At 42.8% G+C, this 27935-nt stretch overlaps 2 protein-coding genes across 5 annotated transcripts in view; one reads left to right on the top strand and one right to left on the bottom strand.

Moving 5' to 3' along the window:
* Positions 1-16264, top strand: part of LOC127600055 (transcription initiation factor TFIID subunit 4-like) — an 83312-nt gene extending 67048 nt beyond the window's left edge. Inside the window, exon 16 of the mRNA XM_052064417.1 lies at positions 13493-16264. Coding sequence (XP_051920377.1) covers positions 13493-13669 — 177 coding nt within the window. The 3' untranslated portion in view covers positions 13670-16264. The remainder of the gene's footprint in view (positions 1-13492) is intronic.
* Positions 16265-19113: 2849 nt separating this feature from the next.
* LOC127600042 (BTB/POZ domain-containing protein kctd15) overlaps positions 19114-27935 on the bottom strand; it is a 40463-nt gene continuing 31641 nt past the window's right edge. For all 4 annotated transcript variants that reach the window (XM_052064399.1, XM_052064398.1, XM_052064397.1 and 1 more), the window contains one exon: positions 19114-19722. In XM_052064399.1, coding sequence (XP_051920359.1) covers positions 19564-19722 — 159 coding nt within the window. In that variant the 3' untranslated portion in view covers positions 19114-19563. The remainder of the gene's footprint in view (positions 19723-27935) is intronic.

Raw genomic sequence — 27935 nt, 5'->3', positions numbered from 1 at the left:
CATATCCCAGAAAATTGTTTGTTTAGGATACCTACTCCTGATTGGGGCTCATTTCGGCAAGTTAACGAGTAGGATTGTGCCAATTTAAGAATTGGAAGAACTGGAAATTGCCGCTTCAGACCTAAATGGCTGCTTCAAAGCGAAATGGCTGACTTCCTATTTTCTTTTGAGGCGTGGCTTCCTGAGATGTTTAAATGCGTCCTGTCATGATAAACCCGTCTGCTCAATTTCATGACAATCAGTAAAATTGGTCAGGTGATGCCTCCTTTTGTTAGTTGCTCGTTTGGGCAAATTCCCTACAAGGGATTCATGAGCGCTTGGAATTTTCATAAAAAGATTGCTTTAAAATGAAATGACCGACTTCCCGTTCAATCTTTGCATGGGTTCTTGGCACTCTTTCATGTGTCCTGTTGTCATAGAAATGTCCTTCCAGTTTCATGTTTATTGGTGAAACTTGTATTGGGAGCTGATTTTTTTTCTTTTCTTTTTTCCTATCTTACTTTCTGAGTGACTTTTTGGGATGGGCCGTGTTGGGGGCCCCTAGCACATTTATTTTCACCAGGATACACCCATCTGGCAAATTTAGTGGGTTTTTGGGCATGTTGAGGTCATTCATGAGAAGAATAAAAATAAACCGATTCCAAGAAGGATCATGTCTGTGTCTCTCATTCTGATCATCATTCTGATCTCATTCTGATCATCTTGATTCATGATCACATGTATATTTTATTTGATGTCATCAATTATGGATTTGCTGGACTAATGAACCACTGATAGAACTTCGGCAGAGTAGTTGGGAATTGTTGTACGTGGCTTCTTGTCGTTGGTTGGGAAAAGGCTCAAGTCAAAATGGACCCAGGAATTGGACACATCCGTTGTGGTTGATGATATACATATCCACACTGGTTGAGGTTAGATTCACTGAGGGGCTCTAAACTGTCTTTATGTGTGAATGCAAGTGTGAATAGTGATTTGTCTAGATGTGCTGTGATTTGTCGGCGATCAGTCCTGGGTGTACCCCACCTCTCTCCCAAAGTCCACTAACGACCCAAATGAAGAAAAGCACAATAGAAAATGGTTGGCTGGATGCTAACTTTGCACCAAGACAGGCCATGTGGGGGCGCTCACTGTTCACTTAGCACCCCCAAAAGCACCCCAGGAAGCTTTCATTGCATCGCAAATGGCCAAGGGTGTGTTCCTGAGCTATTTGGATACGAGGCATGCCGGAGGTGTGTTTACCGGGCTGCCGCTGGGCAACTCCCCTGTGGCGTCACCCGCCTCAGGTGTAGGAAGGAATAGACTTCATGTACAAAGTGTAATTATTGTAGCAGACAGGGTGTGGATTTAAAACGAGTCAATATGTAGATAAGCCTTTTATACACAGGCGCGCACAACCGCAGCGAAAATGATGCACGGTTGCCAAAATCCTGTGCAGGTAGGATGCAAGCCCTCTGGGCCTGCGGTGTGGGGACGGCGGGACGGAACGGGCGTTCCAGAGAGATGGAAAACCGTAAGGCTTGCGCTAAATTCTCGCATCCATGGAATCTAAACCCCGACACGAAGCACTTCTGTTTTGTCTTAACAGTTCACCGGGAGGACATTCGCCACTCACAAGTAATTTATTAGCATCCACTTGAATGGCTCTTCATGTGTGTGAGTGTGGAGAAATCCACATGATCAGAAGTAGTGAGCAGCAGGTTCTTTTCATGTCCCTTAAGGTACATTCTGTAGGCTTATGTACCCACACTTTGGGCTGGGATTAGCCTTGCAGCTTTCTCCCAGGTTTTGAAGTGACTCAGCACGGACAAGTTACCAACGGGGACAGTGCACCCATGTTCTTATCCAAATGTGTGGGAAAATTCAAAAGAATTTGTGTGTATATAAAAAAATATATATACAGTATATATAATATATATATTTCCTAAATGAAGTTAGCTTTTATATATAACTTATATTAGCTTATATAAATAAACATAAAAAGTAAATAATATTAATAATAATAATGATGAAAAAATTGGACGTAAAGAAATAATAGACAAGTGGAATAAATCACATTGAACCTTTTTATTTTTAGAAAAGCTGGACACCTACAAATCATAGCTGACCTTTGTTACAAGTTACATTTGGATGATTTATTCAAATATTGTCGTAGTTTTTTTCATTAAATGGTTACATTTTTAGTTATTTGTATTTCATATTAATCAATTAAATAAATTCATGGACATGGAAAACTGAGTCCCTACATGGAAAACTGAGTCACTTCGTAAGAAGTCGGGCTTGGTAGCGACAACTTGCAAACTCCAAACTCAAAGGACTGAGTGGAGATTCCCCGATGCTTTTCGCAGTGGCGCAAACTCATCGAGCAGACGCTTGTGTCAAAAAGTACAATTTAACAAAGTCAAAAAGTTACAACGATCCCACCCCGGAATTCCTTTTGAACGATAATGACACCAAATGTGCTAAATGTCAAATCAGCCGGGATTTTTTGTCTGAAGCAAGTTTATCTCCGAAAAACCAGCGCCGCCTCTTGCCCTGGCGGCGTGCCAGATAAAACACCGTGTCACTGGGGGTCACAAACGTTGGAACAAACCCACAAATATTCCATCACAATGTCGGTTCATCTTTCTGGGCCAGCTATATTAAACATGACTCTACGACTCTTCTGGTTCCCTCGGTAGGGCATCGGAATTTAATCAGAGCTGTTCTTGTTCAGGCAGTCAAGTCACATCAGGTGCGCGGGGACCAGCTTTGGTGGCGTACATCGCGCCCTGTGAAAGCTACACAATATCAAAAATGGCCCAGTTCATATCAATTTAAGATCAAAGATCACCACCTTCCAGTGTCTGCCATCTTCATCGCTATCAAAAAATAGGGAAATAAAGGCATCTTCTTTATTCATGGGAACTGAGCTGAAGTACTAAATGTGACATTTAAAAAAAATCACTTTTACTACCTTCATATTATTAAAGAATATGTTAAATGTATTTGAAAACAATCAATAATAATCAACAAACCAATTCCCGATTTTTTCTTGATAAACAAATTTTCCTAGATACTCAACTCAACTCAACTGTATTTATATCGCACTTTCAAACAGCCATCGCTGCATACAAAGTGCTGTACATGGAGCAATTTAACATATACAATAAACGGTAAAACAAATCGGTAATAAAGACGGTAGAAAGCACCAAACAATAAAACCAAGAACAAATCATGTTGAGTCGAATGCCAAAGATACATAAAAATAGTTCATAAAAATAATAATGAATTAAAAATAAATAAATAATACATTAAAAAATAGATTTATGTCATCTTTTTTATTTTCGGGAACAATATTGGGTTCCCTTCATTTTCTTTTTCCTATAACTGATTTTTTTTTTTACATTCAATTATAATTCATATAATCAAGTTGCATTGGCAAAAAGCTTATAGAAATGAATTCCTTCCTTACTTATTTCAAACATTTTTTTAGTAAGCATTTTTTTTAAATAGTGTATTCAAATTATAACACATACATAAAGCTCTGTAACATAATCAGAGCTGCTCTTACACAGTCAGTACGGGTACTAGCGACTGCACATGTGAGTCCTGTGAAAGCTAAACAATGTGAAATATGGCCCCATTTATGCTGATAAGAGATCAAGGTCTCCCATCCACCATCTTCATATCTACTGCGGTGTCTCTGCGCAGTCCCTTTTCACTTCATCACACCCTCCCTGCCTCATGCTAGCATACCGTCTCCGCTAATGAGACCATTTTTGGACGCGCTTGGTCATTTCCGCTTGCTACCTTTTCGATGGCTAACTAGTCGTTGGAGCATTTGTCTCGAAAGACATCAAAGGGGCGGACGACCAGCCTCAACAATACCATCCCGCCACTATTAACTGAGTCGCCACCCTCTCATTCAACTTGAATTAAAAATTAAAAAGTGACGGTGCACCATTGGACGCACGGCGGCATGCGCAAAACCAACACAGCCTCATTAGCCAAAGCGCTTCCGAAGACGAGTGTTACGACTTGAGACTCATTACGCTTCTCCTGTTTTATAACTCTTTAATTGGGTTCATTTTCTATATGAAACTCTTTGAATATTTAATGTGGGCAAAAAAAGTTGTACTTGCGATACTTGGCCCGTGTTAATCGTCCAGCTCGGAAAGCCATTAGCTACTCTGGTGTAACTTTTGTTTTTTTGCGACTGTCATTTGTGGTGCTGCGTATACCCAAGTACTTCTAGGAACAAAACATCAGACTCTGAGGCTGCTTAGCTGCATTCGGCACACGGTTTCATGAGCCGGTGCTGAGTTACAGTGAAATCTCAGTCCAAATCAAGGCATTCTGGAATGAAATCCGACACCTGTTGTGTGTTGTCAGGGTCGTTATTAGCCTGATAGAGTACCAAAATGTACCTATTTGCCTAGAAAAAGTTCACATACTGTACCCTATGGTACACACACATTATGTACCCCATGGTGGATATTTGCCTACAAACAATACACATCGTAAGGGTCCGAATATTTACCCTTGAGGGCGTTGTATCAGTGGCAAGCTATTGGACCCTTGAAGGTTCCAATTTAGCACCGTATTTTCAGACAGAGGACAGTGTCTCAAATATGTGCAGGGCACAATGAAATTTCGAGACTATCAAGCCCCTCAAACGTGTAGGTCACAACCTTTTGCAAAAGAATAAAGACCAAAAAGGCACAATTAAAAGCACCCAGAGTGGCTGAGAACAAATTGTTGAGCTCTGAGGCTGCTGTAAGACGAGATAGGATAAGACTCTTGCTTTTGTGACTTGAAACTGTGTCTTACGTTGAAATCTCAAAATATTAAGGCATTCCACAGCTTTTTGGGAAGTCCTACCAGTCCTGTGAAATGAACACAGGAGGACAGTTATTCTATTTTTCTGTATCTGGCATTAGGTTGCCTCATAACCTTGATCTCAGCTGCAGGTTGTGGATCCTCCAACTGGATAAATACCCCAAACATGCAGCTACAAATAACCAAGAATTCCTGAGAATAAAACTTGTGATGCGTTGCTGCATCCTGCACGTCATTTTGAATCCATACAGCGTACAATGAAATCCGAAGACTATCAAGTCACACAAGATATACAAATAAGATGTAGCGTGTTGTATTGTATCCGTCTCTGAAAAGAACTCTTGCAGATGGGGTTATTTTGCTGAATTTAGTCACAAGGTGTCTTGAAAGCTTGGTCGCAATCCGCAGGTTGAAACCAAAAACAAGTATGGCTAAGAACAGAACATCAGCCTCTGGGGCTGCTTTGCTACATCCGGCACAGCGGGTCTTAAATCTCTGCAGGGTTACAATAAAATCTCGAGACTAACCCCAGGTATTGTTATGTCCAATGCTCTGTGCTAGCGCTAACACGCCACCACGATAACCAATACTGTATGTGAGCACCAATGTTAGCAAGCCGCTGTGCTAAATAACAGCTAATTAAGCCTAAAAGTGGCTCAGAGGGGTTTTAAAAAGTGTTTCCAGGCAGGGGAAGTTTGCTTTTGTTTGGAAGGCAGGTTCCGGGTTTTCAGCTGTGGTGACCTTGTGACTGTCTTCTGAGGAATTGTGTATGTGCGCCGCTCCCCCTTTCCGAACCCGCAGGAGAGTGAGCGCCCCCGGGCCCGGGCCTTTCATCTTAGCGCTAACCTGTGGACTTTGAAACTTAGGGCGATGGAATTGCAGCTTTGTCAGTACACCGCTAATTAGAAAATTCCTGACCCGGAGCGAAGATGTTTTAATTATGTGTTGTGTCAACGAGTTTGCAGATTTAATCCGCCGTTGATACACACTGCTGCATTGTGGGAGCCAGAGTGGAACTGCGTCTTTCTTCCTCCCCGAGCCCACTACGCCCTCCTTCCTTTTCTTCACCGCCACCTTTGTCAAACGCCATCACACGCTCAAGTAGCCGACTAAGACGAGGAGCTAATGTGCTAGCTGGCAAAAAAAAAAAAAGCTGGTCCGCTTCACCCCACACGTGCACGCACACGCACGCACACACACTCCTCCACAATGTGACAGCGGCTCTGTAGCAGTGAGTCAGTGCAAGGCAAGCCAGGAAGGGGTTAAGCAGAAATTGAGCGGGGGATGCTGGGGGGCAGCAGCGCTGCAGAACACAGCAGTGTTCGTGCGAAGGCAAGTCATTTCCCGAAACACTGCAGACACATGGCCTCCGGCGCTCCAAAACCTTTGGAGACCAAAATGGCTTGCAGGAGTTAGAAGTAATAAGGTGGTTTTTTTTTTTGCTTTTTTTTGCCTTCTTTCTCCTTGACTGAAATTCAGCGTGGTTGCTATGCATCGCCATAGAGCTCTCACGCTGTTTTTGTACTTTCTACCTTATAAACTCGTTCTGGGAGCGGCCCTTTGCGAACATGTGCTATCCCTTTACTTGTGTAATAAATACAAGTAGTTTGTTGTGGAAGTAATTCACTCAAATCCCTTCAACATTTCTTTTTGTAGACCACAAGATGACAAAAGCAGGATGCTGGCACATAGCTGTCTTGAAGCTGCGCAGGCTACAATGAAATTGAACGCTTATCTCGCCATCCTTGAGCTTTTTGGCAAGTTTTGCCAGTTTTATGTAAGAAAAAAACACTGTGGCGTTTGAAAGCTATTCTTATACATCTAGCACTGGAGTGACTTAAATCTGTGCAGGGTACAATGAAATCCCAAGACTAATCAAGTCCTTTTGAACACTTTTTGCAAGTCACAGAAACTCTGGTCACTGAAGCAAGAACTGAAGCAGAAAAAGAAAATAAGACTGATCGATTTTTCTGCATCCTGCACCAGAGTGTCAGATCCACAACGCGGTACACTGCCGTTCAGACATTTTGGGACCCATTACAATGGAAATGCCATAAAATGCATACCAAACCATCTTATGGGTGAAAAGCGGACATTATGTGATGCTTTGGAAACATTTAAAATAAAAAGATCTTTTTGATGCTAGTGCCAAAAAATGACAATCACATGGAACCGAACAGTCCCGCTTTACGAAAACAGGACACGACAGGTCAGCAACATCAGAACCTTTAAAATGGATACTGAGGAAAAAAAATGACGACCGACCCAGACTGTAGTGCTCGGTGGAAACAGGAGGTTTTGAGATTTCATTTTAGCTTGCACATGTTCGAGACTCCTAAGCATTGGGGGGGGGGTTCTTGAACACAAGGGTACCAACATTTGTTGGTACGTGGCAAATTATGCAGTTTTATTTTGTTTTGTTTTGTGTGTGTGACTCTCAAAACGTATCATTCCAACAAGTCAAATGGTTCACAGGTTCAATGTGCCTTTTCCGAGCTTTCCGTTGTCGGCGGTCATAAATGCTTGAGTCTCGTAGTGTCCCGTTTCTACCAAGCAAGTTTGGTTTGATATGCATTTATCGTAAAGGGCCCTTCAAATATTTGATGTTATGGGTAAAAGAAGCATCCATCTGTCATACCATATCTTGACCTACATTGCATTTTAACATCAAAATGGACCCAGTGTCCTTGACTTTTTCCTCTATGTTTGGACAGCACCGGTCGTTCCATAGAAGGGGAGCACGTCAAGGCAAACAGAGGCCTTTTGTCCATTCGAACCTCTTGGTGATGACGGGTGGACCGAACCTTTTCACCCCCCCATCCCCTTTTTGGGTTGTGTTAATCTTGGCATCTTGGCTCGTTTGCTTCAAAGAGGTGCTCTGTTTTATAATCTGCTCATGTACATCTGTGAATTATTATTATAATTCTTGATACATTTATTAGAGCTGAATAAACTCCACATCAAATACATCAGCCTGGCAATGTTGGAACGCCCGGGGCCAATCAGCCGACATCTGTTAACTCTTTCAAAATGGCCTCATCCAGCGTGTCTGTGGGCGTTTGGCAAAGAGGGAGGCGGGGAGGGCAAGGCGAGAGAGAGAGCGAGAGAAAGAGAGAAAAAGTCTCTGTTGCTGATTAATGGCGGCCGTAGGAGAGACGTTTTGGGCCAAGTGTAGAGATTAAGAGGGGGGGTGGGTGAGGGCAAGGGCAGCGAGGTTGTTGCATCGGGCTCGGCACTGTAAACAGCACGGAGGCAGCAGGTGTCGTTCCTTTGCTCAAATGCAGCGTGGAGGCGTACATGTGGGAAAGCTTTGCCGCATGGCACTCACTCACTCGCCCGTCAGTCGGACAGTGAATCAGTCGCTATGTCACATGCGCGCCAGTTACGCGCCCGGTGACCCAGAAACATATTTGACACCACTAGCTCGACAACCGTACACGATTTGGGAGGTTTCCATCATAAAGCCCGTTATCAAATCCGTTATGACCTGTTTCCACTCTGTAGTACTAGAGTCGCTCAACCTGTTCTAATTCACCGTGAGTTTTTGCGGATCACGGAGGATCCACGAGGAGGGGCTTTGAAAGCGCCCAGCCTGCGATGGGTCCTTCCGAGGACTCGGCCCACAAATTTGGACACAGCTGGCCTGTAGTTTCCACGGAGCTAGACATTTTCTACGCATTTTCTGACATGTCCATTATAACGCAACATCATGCGGCAAAACACAAGCTGTGTCAGGGTTTTCCATTCGAAACCCTCCCATAGCGAACTGAACTACCATTCAATTAAACCAAAAAAAAACAAGCCTGTCTCTGTTCTGTTGCATTTGTCCTTCTTGCCTCCAGCAGAGACGTTAGAGTTTTAAGTTTAAAAAAAAAAACACCATCAAAGTCTAAACAACAGTGTTGCATCATCAAATGCATCATGAAGGCATATCAAGTTCTCAGCCAACATGGGAGAACTGCACACTTTTTCCCTCAGCATCCATGCGGCGCAGCATTTTGCACTTGGCCAAGAGTCTTCATGCAGCTATCTGGAGAAATGTGTGAATGTGTGTAAGCGCACGTGTGTGTAGCGATGTAGTGCTGAGGCAGCAGGTTGGCCGGGGCGGGGGCCGAGCTGAAGTGTGTGCCTGGCAAAGCGGGCCATTAACCCACCGCCCTAAGCTCTGACCTGGGCCAAATCCAATATTGGCTTCGGCATCAAGGCACAGGTGCCACTCAGGGTTCAAAGCCTGGGATCATCAAGAACCCCCCCCCCCCCACCCCCCTCCACCATCCCCTGTCAACGCCGCCTTTCACCCCCACCTGCACCTCCTCACACAATAAAGCGCTCAATGTAAATTCCTTCAGACACCTACGAGCATCACCGCTGCTTGGCTGGAGACTAGCGAGCAGAAACAGGGAGAAAGACAGGAACAGGGTCAGTCATAATAGTCGCGCGCTAGATGGCAATGTAGCATATTAGCTCAAATAGTGCCGATTAGGGCTTGTTGGTTTTGTGACTTTTGGCTCGTCACATCACGGGTTGTTTGGACAGTTTTAACACCACAATGATGTCACGGTTTGCCTGTGTGTGTGTGTTTGTGTGTGTGTGTGTGTGTCTCCAGCAGATGGCAGATGAGTGCCTTTCCTTCAGTGTGCACACCTGCTGCCAATGATCATTAACCTTGTATTTAAGGTTTGTCGGTTGATTGTTGACCTTGTTGCCGCTCTTTGCTCAAGTGACAGTTTTCTAAGACCTCTTGCTCTCGTCATCGTCGTTCTTGTTCCTTAAGTATCCCGTTTTTGGAAGTACAGTCCTTGTTTTGTCATTTGACTTTGTTTTGGTGTTACGTGTGAATTGGATTCTCGACATTTCGTTGGTTTTCTCGGTTTAACTATTTCTTTGCCTTTTGCAAGCGCGTTGTGCTATTGTATTGTTTTTTTTGTTTTTTTTTCCTGGTTTATATTTGACCAGCGATTTCTGTTCATACTTTGTCGGTGCACTTTTTTTTGCAAAAAAATATTTTTGTGACAGAGTTTTACTTGGTGTCTACATTTCTGGGATTCTAAACATGATTCGGTTGGTTTCAAACCTGACAAATGTCAGGAGCCGTCATAGGGGAAGGAAGCAGTTTCAGTCGGCTCATTTATTCAGACAAATGCAACCACTTAGAGCGGTCTGCGGTATCTCCATTAGAAAACAAAATGTGAAATCGCTGCTTTCAACTTCTACTCTCACCATATTTGCTAATGTAGCCCTCGATAGGTTATGGAGCATCGTTGGCAATGTAGCACATTAACTATGAGAAGGTAGAGACCTCAACGCTGAATTCTCCGCCGCCGCCTCCTCCTCCTCTTGTCCACCGAGCTCTACGTTCCTGTTCCTGCAAACAAGTCAAACGTCTGAAGCAATGTATCGAAAGTATTCCCGCGCGTTCCGTAGGACGGATATGTCATGTGACATGACGCCTGGGAGCGCCCATCAACAGATAAAATGACAGATGCTGTTTTTTGCCTCGTGGATCCGACTTGCTCCTCATTTTTTTTTTCCTCTCTTCTTCGCTTTTCCTTTCACCCGCTGTGACCTGGCAGTACTGGCGGTTTCTGCTATTTTACATTTCCATCGGAAAGGATTCCGAAAAGAGTTTGGTCGCGTCGGGCGTCCCGTTTTAGGGGGACTGAAAAGAATCCCCGAAAAATGTGATTTGGAGAATTTTGTGGTTCCTAAGCGTTGTTTTGGGGGTGTTTCCATTGTAAATACATCTGACTCGCAGTTTCTGTTTCCATCAAAGCAGGTTCTGTTGTTTGTCATCCGTTTTTAGCATGTCTATTGGAAAAGCTTCCCAAAAATTCGGACCAATACAGGCCTGTTTCCTACAATCTGTACATTTGCCTTCTGTTCGATTCGTCTTTTTTGGCATTGCCACCAAACGTGATGCTTTGGCTCTGTTTGGTCCATGTTATTTGGCCTTTACATTGTAAAGAGTCCCAAGCGTATGATCCGTGGTGTCCTGTTTTCACCGAGCGATACGGCTGAGCGTTCATTTTAGCGTAAGGCTCTTAAAATGTCGCACTCGGAGTGTCGTGTCGGTTCGGCTCACCAAAATATTCACTTTTGTTGGAAATATGTGAGGCGCTGTCTCCTATTTTCACCGAACATGCGATTTGGTGATATATGCTTTGCATTCTTAATTACATTTTTAAAAAATGAAAGTTCTCAAAATGTCTGAGCCGTATATGCGTACTTTCACGTGACCAGACAACAGATTAGCGGACTTCCTGTATCATATAACAATGGGTCGATGGCACGATGGTTTGAAGCTGAACTTCCTTAAATGAAGTTTTCTTCAGGGTGAGTGTCTTGCCTGGTTGCGCTCGGTCACTCCTGACCCCAACGTAGCGTCTTAGTGTACTTATTTTGTTTTCCACAGCATCAGGAATTTCCCATCCAGGCGCTGACCTTTCATTGTGCATTTGTGTCACTTGAGGCTAGCGTCGCCGCTGTCGCCGCGGGAAGCGCTCGCTCCTCGCCCGCACTCAACGTTTCTCCGGTCCTCGCGGGCAGTCCCTGTCCATCGTGTCCAGGTGGACGCATGGCTTTGATTGGTCGCCTCCACCTGGCTGTCACCGCGCTTCCTTTGTGATTGGCGGTAATTGGCGTGGCCGTGGGCGGGCTCGTCTTTCACCTAGGCTCAAACTGACTGACTTGATTTGAATGAGACGCACCCCCTTTCCAAATGTCCACCTTTATGGGGCAAAGGACCATATGTAGTAGCTGTACTTTTTTTTTTTTATATTTTAACTTTTTGTTTTCCCTAAGGGCGGCCCGGTAGTCCAGTGGTTAGCACGACGGCTTCACAGTGCAGAGGTACCGGGTTCGATTCCAGTATCCAGTGTGGAGTTTGCGTGTTCTCCCCGGGCCTGCGTGGGTTTTCTCCGGGTGCTCCGGTTTCCTCCCACGTTCCAAAAACATGCACGGCAGGCTGATTGGACGCTCTAAATTGTCCCTAGGTGTGAGTGTGGGCGTGGCTGGTTGTTCGTCTCTGTGTGCCTTGCGATTGGCTGGCAACCGATTCAGGGTGTCCCCCGCCTACTGCCCGAAAAATGGATGGATGGATGTTTTCCCTAAAGGTGGTCCAGTGGTTAGCGCCTTGACCTCAAAGTGCAGAGGTACCAGGTTCATTTCCAGCTCCGTGTGTGGAGTTTGCATGTTCTCCCCGGGCCTGCGTGGGTTTTCTCCGGGTACTCCGGGTTGCTCCCACATTCCAAAAACATGCATGGCAGGCTGATTGGGCGCTGTAAATTGTCCCTAGGTGTGAGTGTGAGTGCGGCTGGTTGTTCGTCTCTGTGTGTCCTGTGATTGGCTGGCAACCGGTTCAGGGTGTCCTCCGCCTACTGCCCGAAGACGGCTGGGATAGGCTCTAACACCCGCCGCGACCCTTGTGAGGATAAAGCTGATCGAAAAATGGATGGATGGATCCATTTTTTTTCTTTTTCCTGAAACAAAAAAGACTCTTTTTGCAACACAATTTAATTTCCCTGAATTTTTTTTCTTGTGTGCTTCATGTGAAAAAGGCAATTTTAGCGACACAAGCTTTTTCCTCATTTTTCTGGTACCATATTTGGTCAGCGATTTACAGTAAGGAACAAAAAGGTCGTCGAGTCCACTCGCAGCCGTGGTATGAATCCGTCACATGTGAACAATTAGGTCCCGTCTGCACCGCGCGCCGTGTTTATTCAATGTTGCAATCAGTGTAATTGTGCACACTGCGTCTTGTTTACCCGCTTCAACTTGGCACTCGAGCACCTTCCTTTTCACGCGCGCTAATTGATTCCCATCAGCTGCTACGCAGCCGCCCCGCGTTCCTTCTCGATAGAACGACAAACACAAAGAGCCGCGATCGGTAGCATTGTTTATTTGCACTGACTGCCGATAGCCATAAAAGCCCTCAAAAGTTTTGTTTTCCCTGCCGTTGCCAAGGTTTTTCCTCCGATCGCCCGCAGCGAAGAATAATCTGAAATCTCATCTACTCTCTGATTTTGACAATTGGACATTCCTTTTCATCAACGCTACGGGAGTGCGGCGAATGGAGAGAAGCGTTGCTTTTTCCCCCCGGTGTTGTGATTCACAGAGGAAACTATACCAAAAACAAGAAAATCCAATGGTATGAGCGAACTCAAAACAGAAAAGCCAACGTGGAATGTTTCTCGTTTAGTCTCGTTTGAATATTTAATCTGAACGTACACAGTGAGCCCTGGACATCGAAATAATGGAAAAGTACTTTTTTTAAGGGGTTGGATGGGGCGGGGGACCTTTAAAAGAAAACAGAATTTGTCCCTTGTTTACCCCCTGGCTCTAGCATGGCGCACGACCCTGATTGCATAAGTGTACACACCCCCTTTTAAGTGACATTACGTCAGTGTTCAGAATTAGCCAGTCATGCTCAAAAGTAAATGTCCGTGGTCACACAACTGTCACCAAAATGTAAAGTGAGTGGATTCTCAATAGATTTCACTTTTTTTTCAATGAAAATCTACAGGTAGACACAACAATGCTGGAAAAAGCTTTAAAAATGATTTATCTTGGTCATTGTTTTATATGATGACATTTTTGAACCGGCGCGAGTCCTTCGATAGCACGTGTACATATCAGCGACGCTCATCACCTTCCTCCGTTTCTCTTTCCCGTCAAGCTCTCGGGCAGCGCTGCGGGATCGCCGGCCGGGTCGTCGTCCACGCCCTCGTCGTCGTCTCGCCAGTACGCCCGCCAGCGCATCACCCGCGTCAACCTCAGGGACTTCATCTTCTACATGGAGCAGGAGCGAGACACGGCCCATTCGCTGCTGCTCTACCGCGCCCTCCTCAAGTAGCCGCCGCCTCCTCTTCCTCCTCTTGCCACGTGCCTTCAGATCAGGTGTCAGCTCGGTGTCTCCATACGTCGTCAATCGGCTTCCATATTCACGAAAGGAAAACGGTAGGAAGAAAATGTCACCCAAAACGGCTTCCTTTGCGTTTTTGCCGTCTTGCTTTTAGCATTCGCGTGAAACATTTTAACAGTCCATCGAGTCCAAGTCAGGCTTGAGGTTTATCGACCACATGTCAGTCTAGCAGATTTCAACAACACATTTCCCTCACCGTAAATGTAAATAGTTGGGTTACATTTTTATTTAAAACGTTTTTTGGGGGGGTCAGTTGACATGAATGCGTATGAGTATTATGAAAGTGAACATTTTAGATCCGTTTTACGAAAGTGTACGAGGGCCAGACTGATGACCACAATAGTTTTTCTTTGAAAAGTTGTAATGTTATGGGAATACAAGGTCCTTTTTATTTGAAAGTACAACTCACCCCTGTGAGTCACCCTCCCGACCACAGAAATGACACTTTAATGTAAATTAATCGTTAGATAGCTTGAAGTCAATTTTTTGTTTTCTCAAAATAATTCCTCACACAGCCGTTAATGTCGGACCTGCTGACAAAAAAGGAAAAAAAAAGTGAGTACACCCCTAAGTCAAAATTGTTTGTATGCCCGTCCGTCGTCATGTCACCGGAATCCTTGTCCGCTACTCCATGACGCAGCTGGCCGATGTACGAGACCGTGTGCTCGTCCACCTTTAAGGTCTGGAGACCTGTTTTGGCCAGTTCAAGTTTACTACCCGCAGTGGTGGTCCTGAAAGTGTGTTTAGAGTAATTCTCATGTTGGAATAATACCTTGGGCTCCAGACAATGTTGTTCCCAACACGCTCGAGGTTATTCACCAAAAAAACAAATTATTGGTCTCGTCAGACCACAGAACATGGTTCTGATAATTTCATGTCCTTCGTCTGCTATCTTCATCAACCAGCAGCAGTTATTATGCAACAGATTTAGAAGTGGCTTTATTTTCGGACGACAGCCAATTTGAGGCCTTTTTTTTTTTATGGTCCGTTTTCATCAGATCCTCAGAGCTCTTTGACACAAGGTGCCATTTTGAACTTCCCTTGAACAGCATGGGCAAATTTAACGCACCTGCCACTCATTCATTCGTAAAACGTTGCCACACCAAGTGTCACATGACATGGGAGTGGGGGGCGGGGCTAATCCAAATTGCAAATTTTCACTGTGGGGTGTGCTTACTTTTGTATTCTGTGGTTTAGAAAACAATGGCTGAGTGTCAAGTGAAAAAGAATTTAAGAAAACAAAAATATCAGGGCCGTATGCTATTGTACTGTATGTCACGTTAAAAATGAAAACTGGATTGTTAAGAGTGGGCGTATTTTTTCCCACAAAACAAGCATTATAAATTGAGCATTTTTTTCTGAGAACTAATAATGAACTTTGCATTTTAAGTCTTTCTAGCTTCTTTGTCAAAACGTTTAATTTTTTTCTAAAACGTTCTAAAAAAATGTGTCATTTGTGTTATTTTGTGACAAAGGATATCAAGTTTTTCCCTTATTAAAGACTTTGCTCCATCCACCTAAAATGAAATGTTATTTAATTTCATAATGTAATTTGTGACAGAGACATTTAAAATCACAAAAAAAAGGATCTAATGAAAGTTGTTGTTTTTAAAACAAAACTTACTGTCATTCCAGAAAAGAAAACAAAATCTGTTTTACTTGTTATGCACTTTTTAAAAATAATATTATGTAAAACTTTTTTCCTCGAGTCCTCAGACTTTATTTTCATAACATTACAACTGTATTCTATTTTCTTTTTTTTTTTAATCATTTCAGCGGCTTCAATACGCCTTCGTACACTTTTATTTTGTTCACCTGTTAGTGTTTGTTACCAGACGGGCCCGTTGCCATAGTTACAAGTTCAACCCACACACTTTGATTTTATGACTGCAGACGTGTGCAGTTTGTGCAAATGTTTGAAGAACAAAACAACAACAAAAAAAGAATGTTTCAAGTCTATCAAGTGTTGAGTGAGGCATTCAGGCTTGTTGTTACACATGATCTTGTATTGTTAAACTATTTTATAAATGTATAAACACAGAATCATTCTTGTACGTTGATGTACGTCGTTTGTTTTCATGACTGATAACTTAATGTAATATCTCGGCCTATGCAGTTTTTGTCTTTGGAAGAAATGAAATATTTCAAACCGTAGGTTGCGCTCTGTTGTGAGTTTTGACAGCACTTTTATTATATATATTTTTAAGTCCCCGTTTTAGCTGACAACTTCAAGCTGCCTGTTTAATATTGCTCAGAAATTTCAACTGTTAAAACACAATTGATCTTGTCAACTGTCAAAAACATTTTGCATTTTGTTTTCATTTCATAAGTTGGCTTTTATGCACTTTTCCTCTATTTTCTGCTCTTTGACAAGCACAACAGCAACAATCTTGACTGATTATTAATATTTGTTTTCTTTTTTTTTGATAATAACAATCTCATTTGCTTTTAGCATTTTTACCGTTTGCAGTTTTTTTTTTGCCAAAAACTTAGGACAATATTAAAAAGAAAACAAAACAAAAAAAACACACAAAAAAGGGAAAATAAAACTTTCACTGTATGAATATTTTGTAAATACTGTTTACAAGACTTGTGTGTTTATTAGAACCACGTTATTTTTGGTAAACTCTTGTACATAGCTTGAAATTTTCCTCTTTGTGTGAAATGACAAAAAAAACAACAACAACAAACAATACTGATGTATTTGTACCTATTTTATAAAGGAATAAATAAGCTGTTTACTAAACTGACAAAACACTGCCGTTTGTTCATTTCTTCAGCATTAAAATGTCTCCAGCAGGGATGGGCTGCACACTGTGATTCCCCCCGAGTGCAAAGGGCTCTCTTGCATGAAAAATACCATTCAAGGATGGCACAAAATTACTGAACAAGAAACCAAATGAAGACGCAATAACTCATTTTGTGCATTTTTTCCACAGAAATTAGCTCTTCAAAATGTTATATTGAGGTCCAATCTTTGCCCTGCGTGTCTTTCTAAATCTGCAAAAAAATAAAAATTATGCCTGCTCATGTTGTAGGATCGTGCAGTATAAGACTAAGCGCAGCTAAGTTTGCCATCTAGTGGTGACTGGTGATATCACAACTTAAAATTACAATCGACCCCTGCATCGTGGCAGTTCGGCACTCACCGATTTGCATATCTATCTATCTATCTATCTATCTATCTATCTATCTATCTATCTATCTATATTCATTCATTCATTTTCCGAGCCGCTTGATCCTCACTAGGGTCGCGGGGGGTGCTGGAGCCTATCCCAGCTGTCTTCGGGCAGTAGGCGGGGGACACCCTGAACCGGTTGCCAGCCAATCGTAGGGCACACAGAGACGAACAACCATGCACACTCACACTCAGACCTAGGGACAATTTAGCATGTTCAATCAGCCTGCCACGCATGTTTTTGAAACGTGGGAGGAAACCGGAGTACCCGGAGAAAACCCACACAGGCACGGGGAGAACATGCAAACTCCACACAGGGAGGCCGGAGCTGGAATCGAACCCAGTACCTCTGTACTGTGAAGTCGACGTGCTAACCACTGGACTACCGGGCCGCCTTCTATCTATCTATCTATCTCTAAAATATTTTAAATGTTAACAGCCACCCTAAATTTCTATTGAAACATTTTTTGTTAAAACTATTAAGTATAGAATTAGCAAAGACGACACTCATGGCAATACAGTACATCATTTTATTATCGCAAATATGCCAGAAAAGTCAAATAAAGACACTGCAAAATGAACACATGCCCTTTAATACCACAGTCTAATTGTTTTTAAACACTTTAAATAATATACATTATTATCATTATTATTATTACACCTTTTAAAACGCTTCAGTCTTTATGTACACAATGAAATGCTTAGATGTATTGTCATTGTTTTTTCTTCTGGTAAAAACACAAGTCCGAATAATTGGGTGTGATAGCACTGGCCCATGACTTCATGTGATTCGGAGTATTCCGCGAGGTGCAAGGGGGTGCGTTTATTGCTGCCAAACCAAATAGAGGAAAACACCGTCTTAAGCGGGTTAAAATCAAACCCTGGAAAAAGTAATTCCCAGAGGAATGTTTTCATTTCCATTGGCGCAAGAGACCAACACGCTGAGCTCCAAAGTCTTGGTGAAAAATGTGGTTCCATTGCAAGAGCGCCCCCCATGGAGAAGAGCAGTACTGCTTTGTTAACAGTGTGGGTGGCCGACGCTACCAACCTTATTCTCCCGATCCGGGTGGGGAAAAAAAGACGGTCTATTAAAAAAAAAAATGCAGCCACAAACATCCAATCTTCCCATCACAGTGTGTGTGAAAAGAAACAAAGAGCATGTGGAACATGACGCACAGGCCCAGCGCTTTGATGGAGAGAAAACATGGCCCGCCCACGACCGCTTCTTTGAGGGGAGCACAACCGCCCCGAAAAAATAAAAAGAAAAGCTTTGCCAAAAAAGACGCTCCTCCACTAATCTGACAAGATGGAAAGTTGGTGGCTCTATTGTGGAATGTCAGTCATTTAAGCAGTGAGGGACCCCCCAAGGGAGCTTTGGAGCAGCACTGCACGCACCCATTTAGATTGTATTATTTTTTTTAAACACACGATTTAAAAAAACAAACAACAAAAAAGACATCTTTGTACAATCAATAAAATACGCACCCTGTCAGCTTTGGTACCTACAGTGTAGTTTAAGATGACTTGGAAAGGCCATGTACACACAAACACAGGTTACTTTACTTTTTTTTTGGATCCATTTTTTTTCATATGAACACATTTTATGCTCATGTGTATGTGTGTGTGTGTGTGTGTGCGTATGTATATATATATATATATATATATATATACACACACATACAGTGTGTGTGTGTGTTTTCAGCAAACATTTTTCTTAGTTTTTTCTTTTAGTTGAAACTAAACGTGGACACTCGCTGATGATTTTTGCATATTTTTTGTTGGGGCCAAAAAAAAGTTTTGTTTTTTTTCCACAGGTTGAGACACATTTTGGTTTTAACCTTTGACTTGATTTTATTGTTTTCAATCATTTTTTAAAATGTGGAGCTACCTGTTTTTTGTAATTAATTAATTAGCAATGGATTGTATTTTGTATTTACTCGTGCAGCACAACAACAAAAAACAATTAAAAAGAATACCTGTGTGTATGTGGGCATGGCAGGATGACAATGTGTGAGACGTTTTATAAGTGCAAACAAATTAAAAAAAAACTTTTACAAACATTTAGAGTACACCTCCTGCTTGATGAGACATACTGGTAAACTATCTCCGCCTTTTTAAAATTTTTTATTTAAACATTCAATAAAACGGAGACTCCAAGTCCTCTGGAGATATGTTGAACGACAAGATCAATCGACAGTTTGTGTGTGAGGAAAAAAAAATCAAAGCAACAAAAAAGCGACCCTATCTGGAATGCATTGGCAATTGCTTCCTGCCAAAAAAAACGCTCTCTCCCAACATGCTCGGGGGAACCAACACATCCATCTGTCCGTCCTTCATATTTCAGAAAGGAGAAAAAGACACTTAACATTAGAACATGTGTCCATCCTTTTCCGAGTAAAAAAAAACAACTTCCGAAATGATGTGTGTCGGTGCTCCCGGTGGTCCTTAAGATTCAAGTAAGCTGCTCGCGTTTATCTGCTCTTTGGCCGGAATTCCAAACCTGTTTTTTTTCTTCTTTTTTTGCGTCTACATTCCCCTCAGAGGGTTGGACGAGCCTCTGCTAGTACGTATTTAGGGTGTGGGTGTTTGTGGTCGGTGGTCTGATTGTGGGTGGGGGGGTTGGCTGGGCAGTCCCATCCCCGCCGCTCTAGTCCAGAGGTTCTTGTTTTATCCTGATGGGCGTGTTGATAGAGAGACTACGCCGATCCTCGCGGCACAACACGTACTCGCTGAACTGCGATGAGTCCACGCCGCCGCCGCAGGACGCCGCCACGCTGAAGCCTTTGTGGAAGAGACGCTCCAAGACCTTGAACGCGCACACACGCAAAAGGAAGAGACCCCAGTCAGCAAAGGCATCTGGCCCGGATGCGGCATGAAGCTGGCACAGCTGGCCTTGAGTCGGCACTGGCATAATACATGTGGGCCGAACACGGCCCAGGAGTGGCAAAGGAGGCACTGGCTTGACTCTGGCAAACCAGATGAGGGCCAGTTGTGGAGTGAAGTATTTGGGCCAGAAATCAACTTACAACTCCGGCCCGTATATGGCCAGGCAGTATTGAGCCACCCTTAAATGCAGTTTTAAATTTATTTTTTCAACACACAGCCTTGTTTTACAATTGCACACCGATGCGGAATTCCATTCATCTCACACACACACACACACACACACACATGGTTCAATCAGACCCGCAGGATAATTTAAAAATGAAAAAAATGCATAAAAGTCAGAATTAATAATTTCAATAAGGTGCAATTCATTGAGTATCCGCTAGGGCACACTGTTTTGACCAGAGAAGAAGAACACAGCAGCCTCAGTCCGTCGCTGAGACAGACCCATGACAGCAGACGCTATCAATAGCACTCTCACATTTACACATTTAACTTAGTTTGTAAGGTGTAGGCAGGGATTACATTTAGATTTTATATGCACGTGTAATGGTTTCTTTATAAATCTAGTGTAATCATAAAGTGCATTACTATATTTTTCAATACCAATTACTTGTTAAAGTTTGTACAATCAATAGGATCAGTTGCATTGCATATATGTGAATGATAAAAGTAAATTGCACATTTGTTGAAGGAAATGTAAGGTGCTTCATGAAATGTTTTGTAAAAGATACGTTCATTAAATTTCAACAGTTTCCAAATGTTCTTGTGCTTCTTTATACCAAAACAAAGGAAAGACATGTTGTTTTGGTTGTTTATAGCAAAGTATAGCACTTGACATCTACAGAGGCCGTATGTGGACCACCATGTGAAATTACACCAGTGATGTATAGTAAGGCATTTTTAGCCGAACCCCCCCGACCATGCATAGTAAGGTGTTTTTAGCACCCCTAAAAACGACCATGTATAGTAATCCGTTTTTAGCCCCAAATAAACGACCATGTATAGTGAGGCGTTTTTCGACGAAAAAAACGACCATGGATAGTTAGGCGTTTTTAGCTGAAAAAAAACGACCATATATATAGTAAGGCGTTTTTAGCCGAAGAAAACCCCCCAATCATGTATAGTAAGGCGTTTTTTGACAAAAAACGTTTTTTGACGAAAAAAAAACATCCGTGTGCAGCAAGGTGTTTTTAGCCGAAAAAAACGACCATGAATAGTAAGGCGTTTTTAGCCAAAAAAAGGCCCATGTATAGTAAGGTGTTTTGAGCGGAAAAAAACTACCATGTATAGCAAGGTGTTTTGAGCCGAAAAAAAACGCCTTAGTATACGTAGTAAGGCGTTTTTAGCCGAAAAAAACCCCATCTGTGTGCAGAGGCGTTTTTAGCCAAAAAAAAAACGACCATGTAAAGGAAGGCGTTTTTAACTTGAAAAAAAACTACTATGTAAAGTAAGGCGTTTTTAGCCGAAAAAAACCCGACCATGAATAGTAGGGCGTTTTAAGCCGGAAAAAAAAACGACCATGTATAGGAAGGTGTTTTTAGACGAAAATAACGACCATGTATAATAAGGCGTTTTTAGCCGAAAAACCGCCATCCGTGTGCAGCAAGGTGTTTTTAGCCGAAAAAAAACGACCATGAATAGTCAGGTGTTTTGAACCAAAACAAAAACGACCACGAATAGTAAGGCGTTTTTAGCCGGAAAAAAACGACCATGAATAGCAGGGCGTTTTAAGCCGAAACTCCCCCCCGACCATGTATAGTAAAGGTGTTTTGAGCCGAAAAAAACGCCTTAGTATACGTAGTAAGGCGTTTTTAGCCGAAAAAAAACCGACCATGTATAGGAAGGCGTTTTTAGACGAAAATAACGACCATGTATAATAAGGCGTTTTTAGCCGAAAAAAAACCCATCCGTGTGCAGCAAGGTGTTTTTAGCCGAAAAAAAACGACCATAAATAGTCAGGTGTTTTGAACCGAAAAAAACCCGACCACGAATAGTAAGGCGTTTTTAGCCGGAAAAAAAACGACCATGAATAGTAGGGCGCTTTAAGCCGAAAAACCCCCCGACCATGTATAGTAAAGGCGTTTTTAGCCGAAAAAAACCGGCCATGTATAGGAAGGCGTTTTTAGCCGAAAAAAACGGCCATGTATAGTAAGGCGTTTTTAGACGAAAATAACGACCATGTATAATAAGGCGTTTTTAGCCGAAAAAAAACCATCTGTGTGCAGCAAGGTGTTTTTAGCCGAAAAAAACCCGACCATGAATAGTCAGGTGTTTCGAGCCGAAAAAAAACGACCATGTATAGGAAGGCGTTTTTAACCTGAAAAAAAATGACCATGTAAAGTAAGGCGTTTTTAGCCGAAAAAAAACATCCGTGTGCAGCAAGGTGTTTTTAGCCGAAAAAAAACACCATGAATAGTAAGGCGTTTTTAGCCAAAAAAAGGACCATGTATAGTAAGGCGTTTTTAGCAGAAAACACGACCATGTATAGTAAGGCGTTTTTAGACGAAAATAACGACCATGTATAGTAAGGCGTTTTTAGCCGAAAAAAAACGACCATGAATAGTAGGGCGTTTTAAGCCGAAAAAAACCCGAACATGTATAGGAAGGGGTTTTTAGCCGAAAAAAACGACCATGTATAATAAGGCTTTTTTCGGCTAAAAACGCCTTACTTTACATGGTCATTTTTTTCCAGGTTAAAAACGCCTTCCTATACATGGTCGTTTTTTTTTCCGGCTAAAAACGCCTTACTATTCGTCGTCGTTTTTTTCGGCTCAAAACACCTGACTATTCATGGTCGGGTTTTTTTTGGCTAAAAACACCTTGCTGCACACAGATGTTTTTTTTCGGCTAAAAACGCCTTATTATACATGGTCGTTATTTTCGTCTAAAAACGCCTTACTATACATGTTCGTTTTTTATGGCTAAAAACGCCTTACTATAAATGGTCATTTTTTTTCGGGTTAAAAAGCCTTACTATACATGGTCATTTTTTCGTCCAAAAACGCTTTACTATACATGGTCGTTTTTTTCGGCTAAAAATGCCTTACTGTACATGGTCGTTTTTTTCGGCTATAAATTTCGTCCAAAAATACCTTACTATACATGGTCATTTTTTGGCTAAAAACGCCTTACTATTCATGGTGTTTTTTTTCGGCTAAAAACACCTTGCTGCACACGGATGGTTTTTTTTCGGCTAAAAACGCCTTACTATACATGGTCCTTTTTTTGGCTAAAAACGCCTTACTATTCATGGTGTTTTTTTTTCGGCTAAAAACACCTTGCTGCACACGGATGGTTTTTTTTCGTCCAAAAACGCCTTACTATACATGGTCGGTTTTTTTTCGGCTAAAAATGCCTTACTGTACATGGTCGTTTTTTTTCGGCTATAAATTTCGTCCAAAAATACCTTACTATACATGGTCGTTTTTTTCGGCTAAAAACACCTTACTATACATGGTCATTTTTTCGGCTAAAAACTTACTATACATGGTCGTTTTTTTCCGCTAAAAATTTCGTCCAAAAATGCCTTACTATACATGGTCGTTTTTTTCGTCCAAAAAGGCCTTTCTAAACTTGGTCGTTTTTTTCCGCTAAATATTTCCTCCAAAAAATCCTTACTATACATGGTCGGGTTTTTTTTCCGGCTAAAAACGCCTTACTATACATGGTCATTTTTTTTCAGCTAAAAACGCCTTACCTATATGTGGTCCATTTTTTTCGGCTCAAAACACCTCACCATACCTGGTCGTTTTTTTTGTTTTGTTTTGTTAAAACGCTTTACTATTCATGGTGTTTTTTTTCATCAAAAAACGCCTTACTACACATGGTCGGGTTTTTTTGTCAGCCGTTGTGCCGAGCGTCACCGTTTCATGTTGGCTCAAACTACGGTAGCGGTTGGACGGGGAAGTTGCGCGCATCCTTATTCCCGACACGCGAACCCTCACACACATACCTCCACCCACCCTAGCAGCTTACTCATCTCACCCCGGCCTCCTCATTACTGAAATTATGAGCTCCAGTAATCACCTCGCCGAGCTCGCCCCTTGAACGCACCGCGCCTCACACTCTCCGCAACCCTTTGAGCTTGTGGCCTCGCTGCGTCTGGCCAATCACGCGCCAGCTGGTGTCATGAATAGTGCAGCGGTGGTGTGAAGTCTCCCAGCCCCACGGTCCCGTTCCGTGTGAAAAGGTGGGCGCCTTAATGACTCGCGGCTCATGTTTTGACTAATGATGGAGGAGTTGGAGTCTATCTTGGAAAAATACCTGACAGAGTTCCTGCGATGGGTTAACTTTGAACGCTGGCAGCCCGGTTAGCGCGGCGAGCACTTCTAGCGTCGTACAATATAGTGTCAGGGTGATTACATCATTTTTTAAAATTAGCATTTGAACATTATTTCAGGACAATTGTATTGTCGTGGTCAGAACCAACCACTTTGTGATGGCAGTAAACGCCGTCAACCTCCAAACAAATCTGCCATTATGCTGCGACACACTGACTCCAGGAACAAGTGACTCCAGGACCAAATTTCAGCCTTACTTTCCAATTACGGTTCCAAAGCAGGGTTAAGGTGTCAAAGCAGAGATTCCAACTCGGGTTAGGATTTCAAACCAGAGTTAGGGTTTCAAACTTTTGTTCGGGTTAATTAAGGTTAATGTTTCAACTAAGGTTAGGGTTTCCAAATATGCTTTTGAATTTGGGTTAGGATGTCCAATAACAGTTTGGTTTTCAAAGTCGGGTTTCCAATTAGAGTTACAGTTTCCAGTTAAGGTGTCAAATTATGGTTAGGGTTTCAAAGTAAGGTTTCAAATTTGGGTTACATTTCCCAATTAGGGTTTCAAACTGGTTCGGGTCATAAAGAAGGCTTTCAAATTAGGGTTAGGGTTTCCAATTAGGGTTTCAAACTAGGGTTAGGGTTTCAAAGTAGGGTTTCAAATTCGGATTTGCGTTTCAAAGAAGAACTTCTAAGTAAGATTGGGGTTTGAAAGTCAGGTTTCAAATTGGTGTGAGGTTTTCAAAACTAGGTTTAGGGCTGCAGCTATTGAATATTTTATGTATTTGGAAATCCCCTTGAAATTTCGAATTGAGTATTCGCCAATCGCAGGCCACACAGAGACGAACGACCATTCATTCGCGCTAGGAACAATTTGGAGTGTTCCATTAACATGCCATGCATGTTTTTGGAATGTGGGAGGAAATTGGAGTACCCGGAGAAAACCCACACAGCCGCTGGGAGAACATGCAAACTCCACACAGAGAGGCCGGAGCCGGAATCGAACCCGGTACCTCTGCACTATGAGGTGGACATGTGAACCATTCGATCACCGGACCACATAATAATAATAATGGTTTTAATTCATCCAACATCATCATCAACTTAGATTTAGAAACTTAGAAGACAGAAATGACATATGCACTCATCTTTGAAATATTGTATACAATTTGCCTGCAATGATACGTAAGATTCAGCAGGTGTCCGTACAGAGCAACGGAGTGCCCACAGGACAGACACAGCTTCAATCCAGTAGGGGCCAAATGTCTTGTTGCCTTTACTTCCCACACAAAGTTCGGAGGATTTCCTCACGTCTTCCCCCGCCTCCTCCCACCTTTCGCCTCCCCCCATCCCACCCCCCTCAGCATCAGCGACAAATTTTGCGAAACAGAAGGGACAGCAGACAGCTGATGTTGAGGATGGCTAATTAAGAGAACTGCCCAAGCGTCACCACCCCCCCACTCTTCCCCATTTTTCTTTCTTTCTTCCTTTTTTTTTTTTTAAGTCCATGACAGGCAAACGATTATGGAAATGATATTACATTGCCTTCTTTTATGGTTGCATCACATTGCATTTCTTCTCCCTCTGCGTGTCACCCTTTTCACACATGTGGGACTCTCGCTCGTCTTTGGGCCCGATCAATAAAGATAGTGCAGGAAAGGGAGCTTTATCTCAAAGCCGTGGCAAGACTTTAGGATGTTGTTACATATCTCGACACTTGAGGATATTCAAGCTTTTAAGGCGGCGCGACCACGCCACGGGAGGATGAACACGGTTTGAACATACATCTCTGATTGGCTCAGAGAGCTCCAGACTGTATGTTAGCCTCTTCGAACTGATGACAATAAAAAAAATGTCGTTATGGCTTTTGTTTTTTTAATTCACTTTTAGTTTCCGTATTTTCCACACTATAAGGTGTTTCGGATTATAAGGCGCACCTTCGATGAATGGCCTATTTTGAAACGTTTTTTATATATAGGGCGCACCACATTATAAGGCGCATAGAATAGAAGTGGCAATCGTGGCTGCAGTTGCGTTACGCTAAAGGTAATACAATACAATACAGCTTCATTTCACTAGCGCTTTCATGACTGCTGCAGCTGGAACAAAGTGGTTGAGAGAACATTTAAAATGCAGACATACCTCGGCTTTCGACCATAAACCGTTCCAGAAAAAACTATTTGTTCGAAAACCGAAACCACACTCTAAAAAAAAAACAACTTTATTGCACGCTACACGAGGAAGCGTCACTTCCGCGTCTACCCCGAAGAAGCGTCACTTCCTCATGTAAGGAAGGTGAGAGGAGTCAAGTGGCGCATTCAGTTTGGTCGAGAAACAATTTTCTGTCGTAATCCGAGGCATAAAAAACTCGAAATCTTTGGTCAAAAAACCGATTTGGTCGAGAACAGAGACGTTCGAAAACCGAGGTTTGACTGTACTACATCCAAGAAATTTGAATATTGATCCATACAGAAGGTGCATCTTTCCAATCGTATTTGTACTAATTTTGTTAGTTTTCATTGACAATACTAAGTTGCAGTTTTTCCAAATTTCGTAAAAGCCGAAATTTCACAGTTCACAAAGACTTTAACGTCTCGCCTGCTTTTCGTGCTCCCTGATTCCTAAACACGCGAAACATCATCAACCTCCTCTACCCAACCGCGCACCCCGAAGCCGCCTCGCTGAGCCGTCGCTCAACCTCAGGGTCGCCGTGGGAACGAGGAGGGTGTACGCATACTAAACCTGGGCCCTCTAACCTCTCTGCATCAAACATTGGAAAACAGAGTTTAATGCAATATTGATGGTCACGAGAGTATACCCCCCCCCCCCCCCCACACACACACACATGGGCTGAGAACTGATTGACACATTGCTCCATGGGAATTAATATACTTTCACTTGAAGTGTTTTATATGAAACATATTGCAGCGCTGTAGAGTCTAAAGTCATTTAGGTACGTTGACCAAGTCGGGAATGCACATCCAACACTCTTTTCATCGCACCTTGCAAATCTACCAACATAGTGTGTGTACGTGTGTGCGTGTGTGAGTGCTACTTCAGATTGATGGACTTGTAGTCTGTGTGGTGTGACATGTCAAAGAGTGTTGCGGCGTGTTGCGTTGGCCGCGACGGAGGCAGGCGAGGGGACAAGGGCCCCTTCGCCGCCACTGTCACATTGATGAAGGACGGATTGGCCGTGCTCTGATGTGAGCGCTTCATCACTGTGATGTATGGACCAGTTTGTGTGTGTGTGTCTGTGTGTGTGTGTGTGCGTAAGTCTGCCCGAATGTTTTTCCTCTGTTAAGCGCCTTTGCTGTTCTGTATTTTTTTCACCTCCCACACTGGAAAGACATCAGAGTGCAGATGGTTTGCATTATTCTCGATAATACCCGTTTATGACTTCACGGGGGAAATCACAAGGCGAGGCACGGCTCTTCACCCCAACAAGAAGACTACATGCATAGATGTTTTTTTTTATTTTTAATGTTCTTTTCAGAGAATAAAGTCAGTTTAGCAGATAAAAATTGCCACTTTGCAAGAATGTCACGTGGAGAACAGCAAGCTTGACATCAATAGTGTCATAATAGCCATCCAATCCTTTTTCCGATCCGCTTTTATCCTCACAAGGGTCGCGGGGCGTGCTGGAGCCTATCCCAGCTGTTTTTCGGGTAGTAGGGCAGGTGTACACCCTAAACCGCCAGCCAATTGTAGGGCACACATAGACGAACAACCATCCGCGCATACACTCATACCCAGGGACAATTTCGAGTGCCCAAACTTCCTGCCATGTATGTTTTAGAATGTGGGAGGAAACAGGAGTACCCGGATAAAAGCCAAGCAGGCACGGGGAGAACATGCA

Source organism: Hippocampus zosterae, chromosome 4, assembly GCF_025434085.1.
Source record: "Hippocampus zosterae strain Florida chromosome 4, ASM2543408v3, whole genome shotgun sequence".
NCBI lineage: Eukaryota > Metazoa > Chordata > Actinopteri > Syngnathiformes > Syngnathidae > Hippocampus > Hippocampus zosterae.
This window is presented reverse-complemented; position numbering and strand designations above follow the sequence as displayed.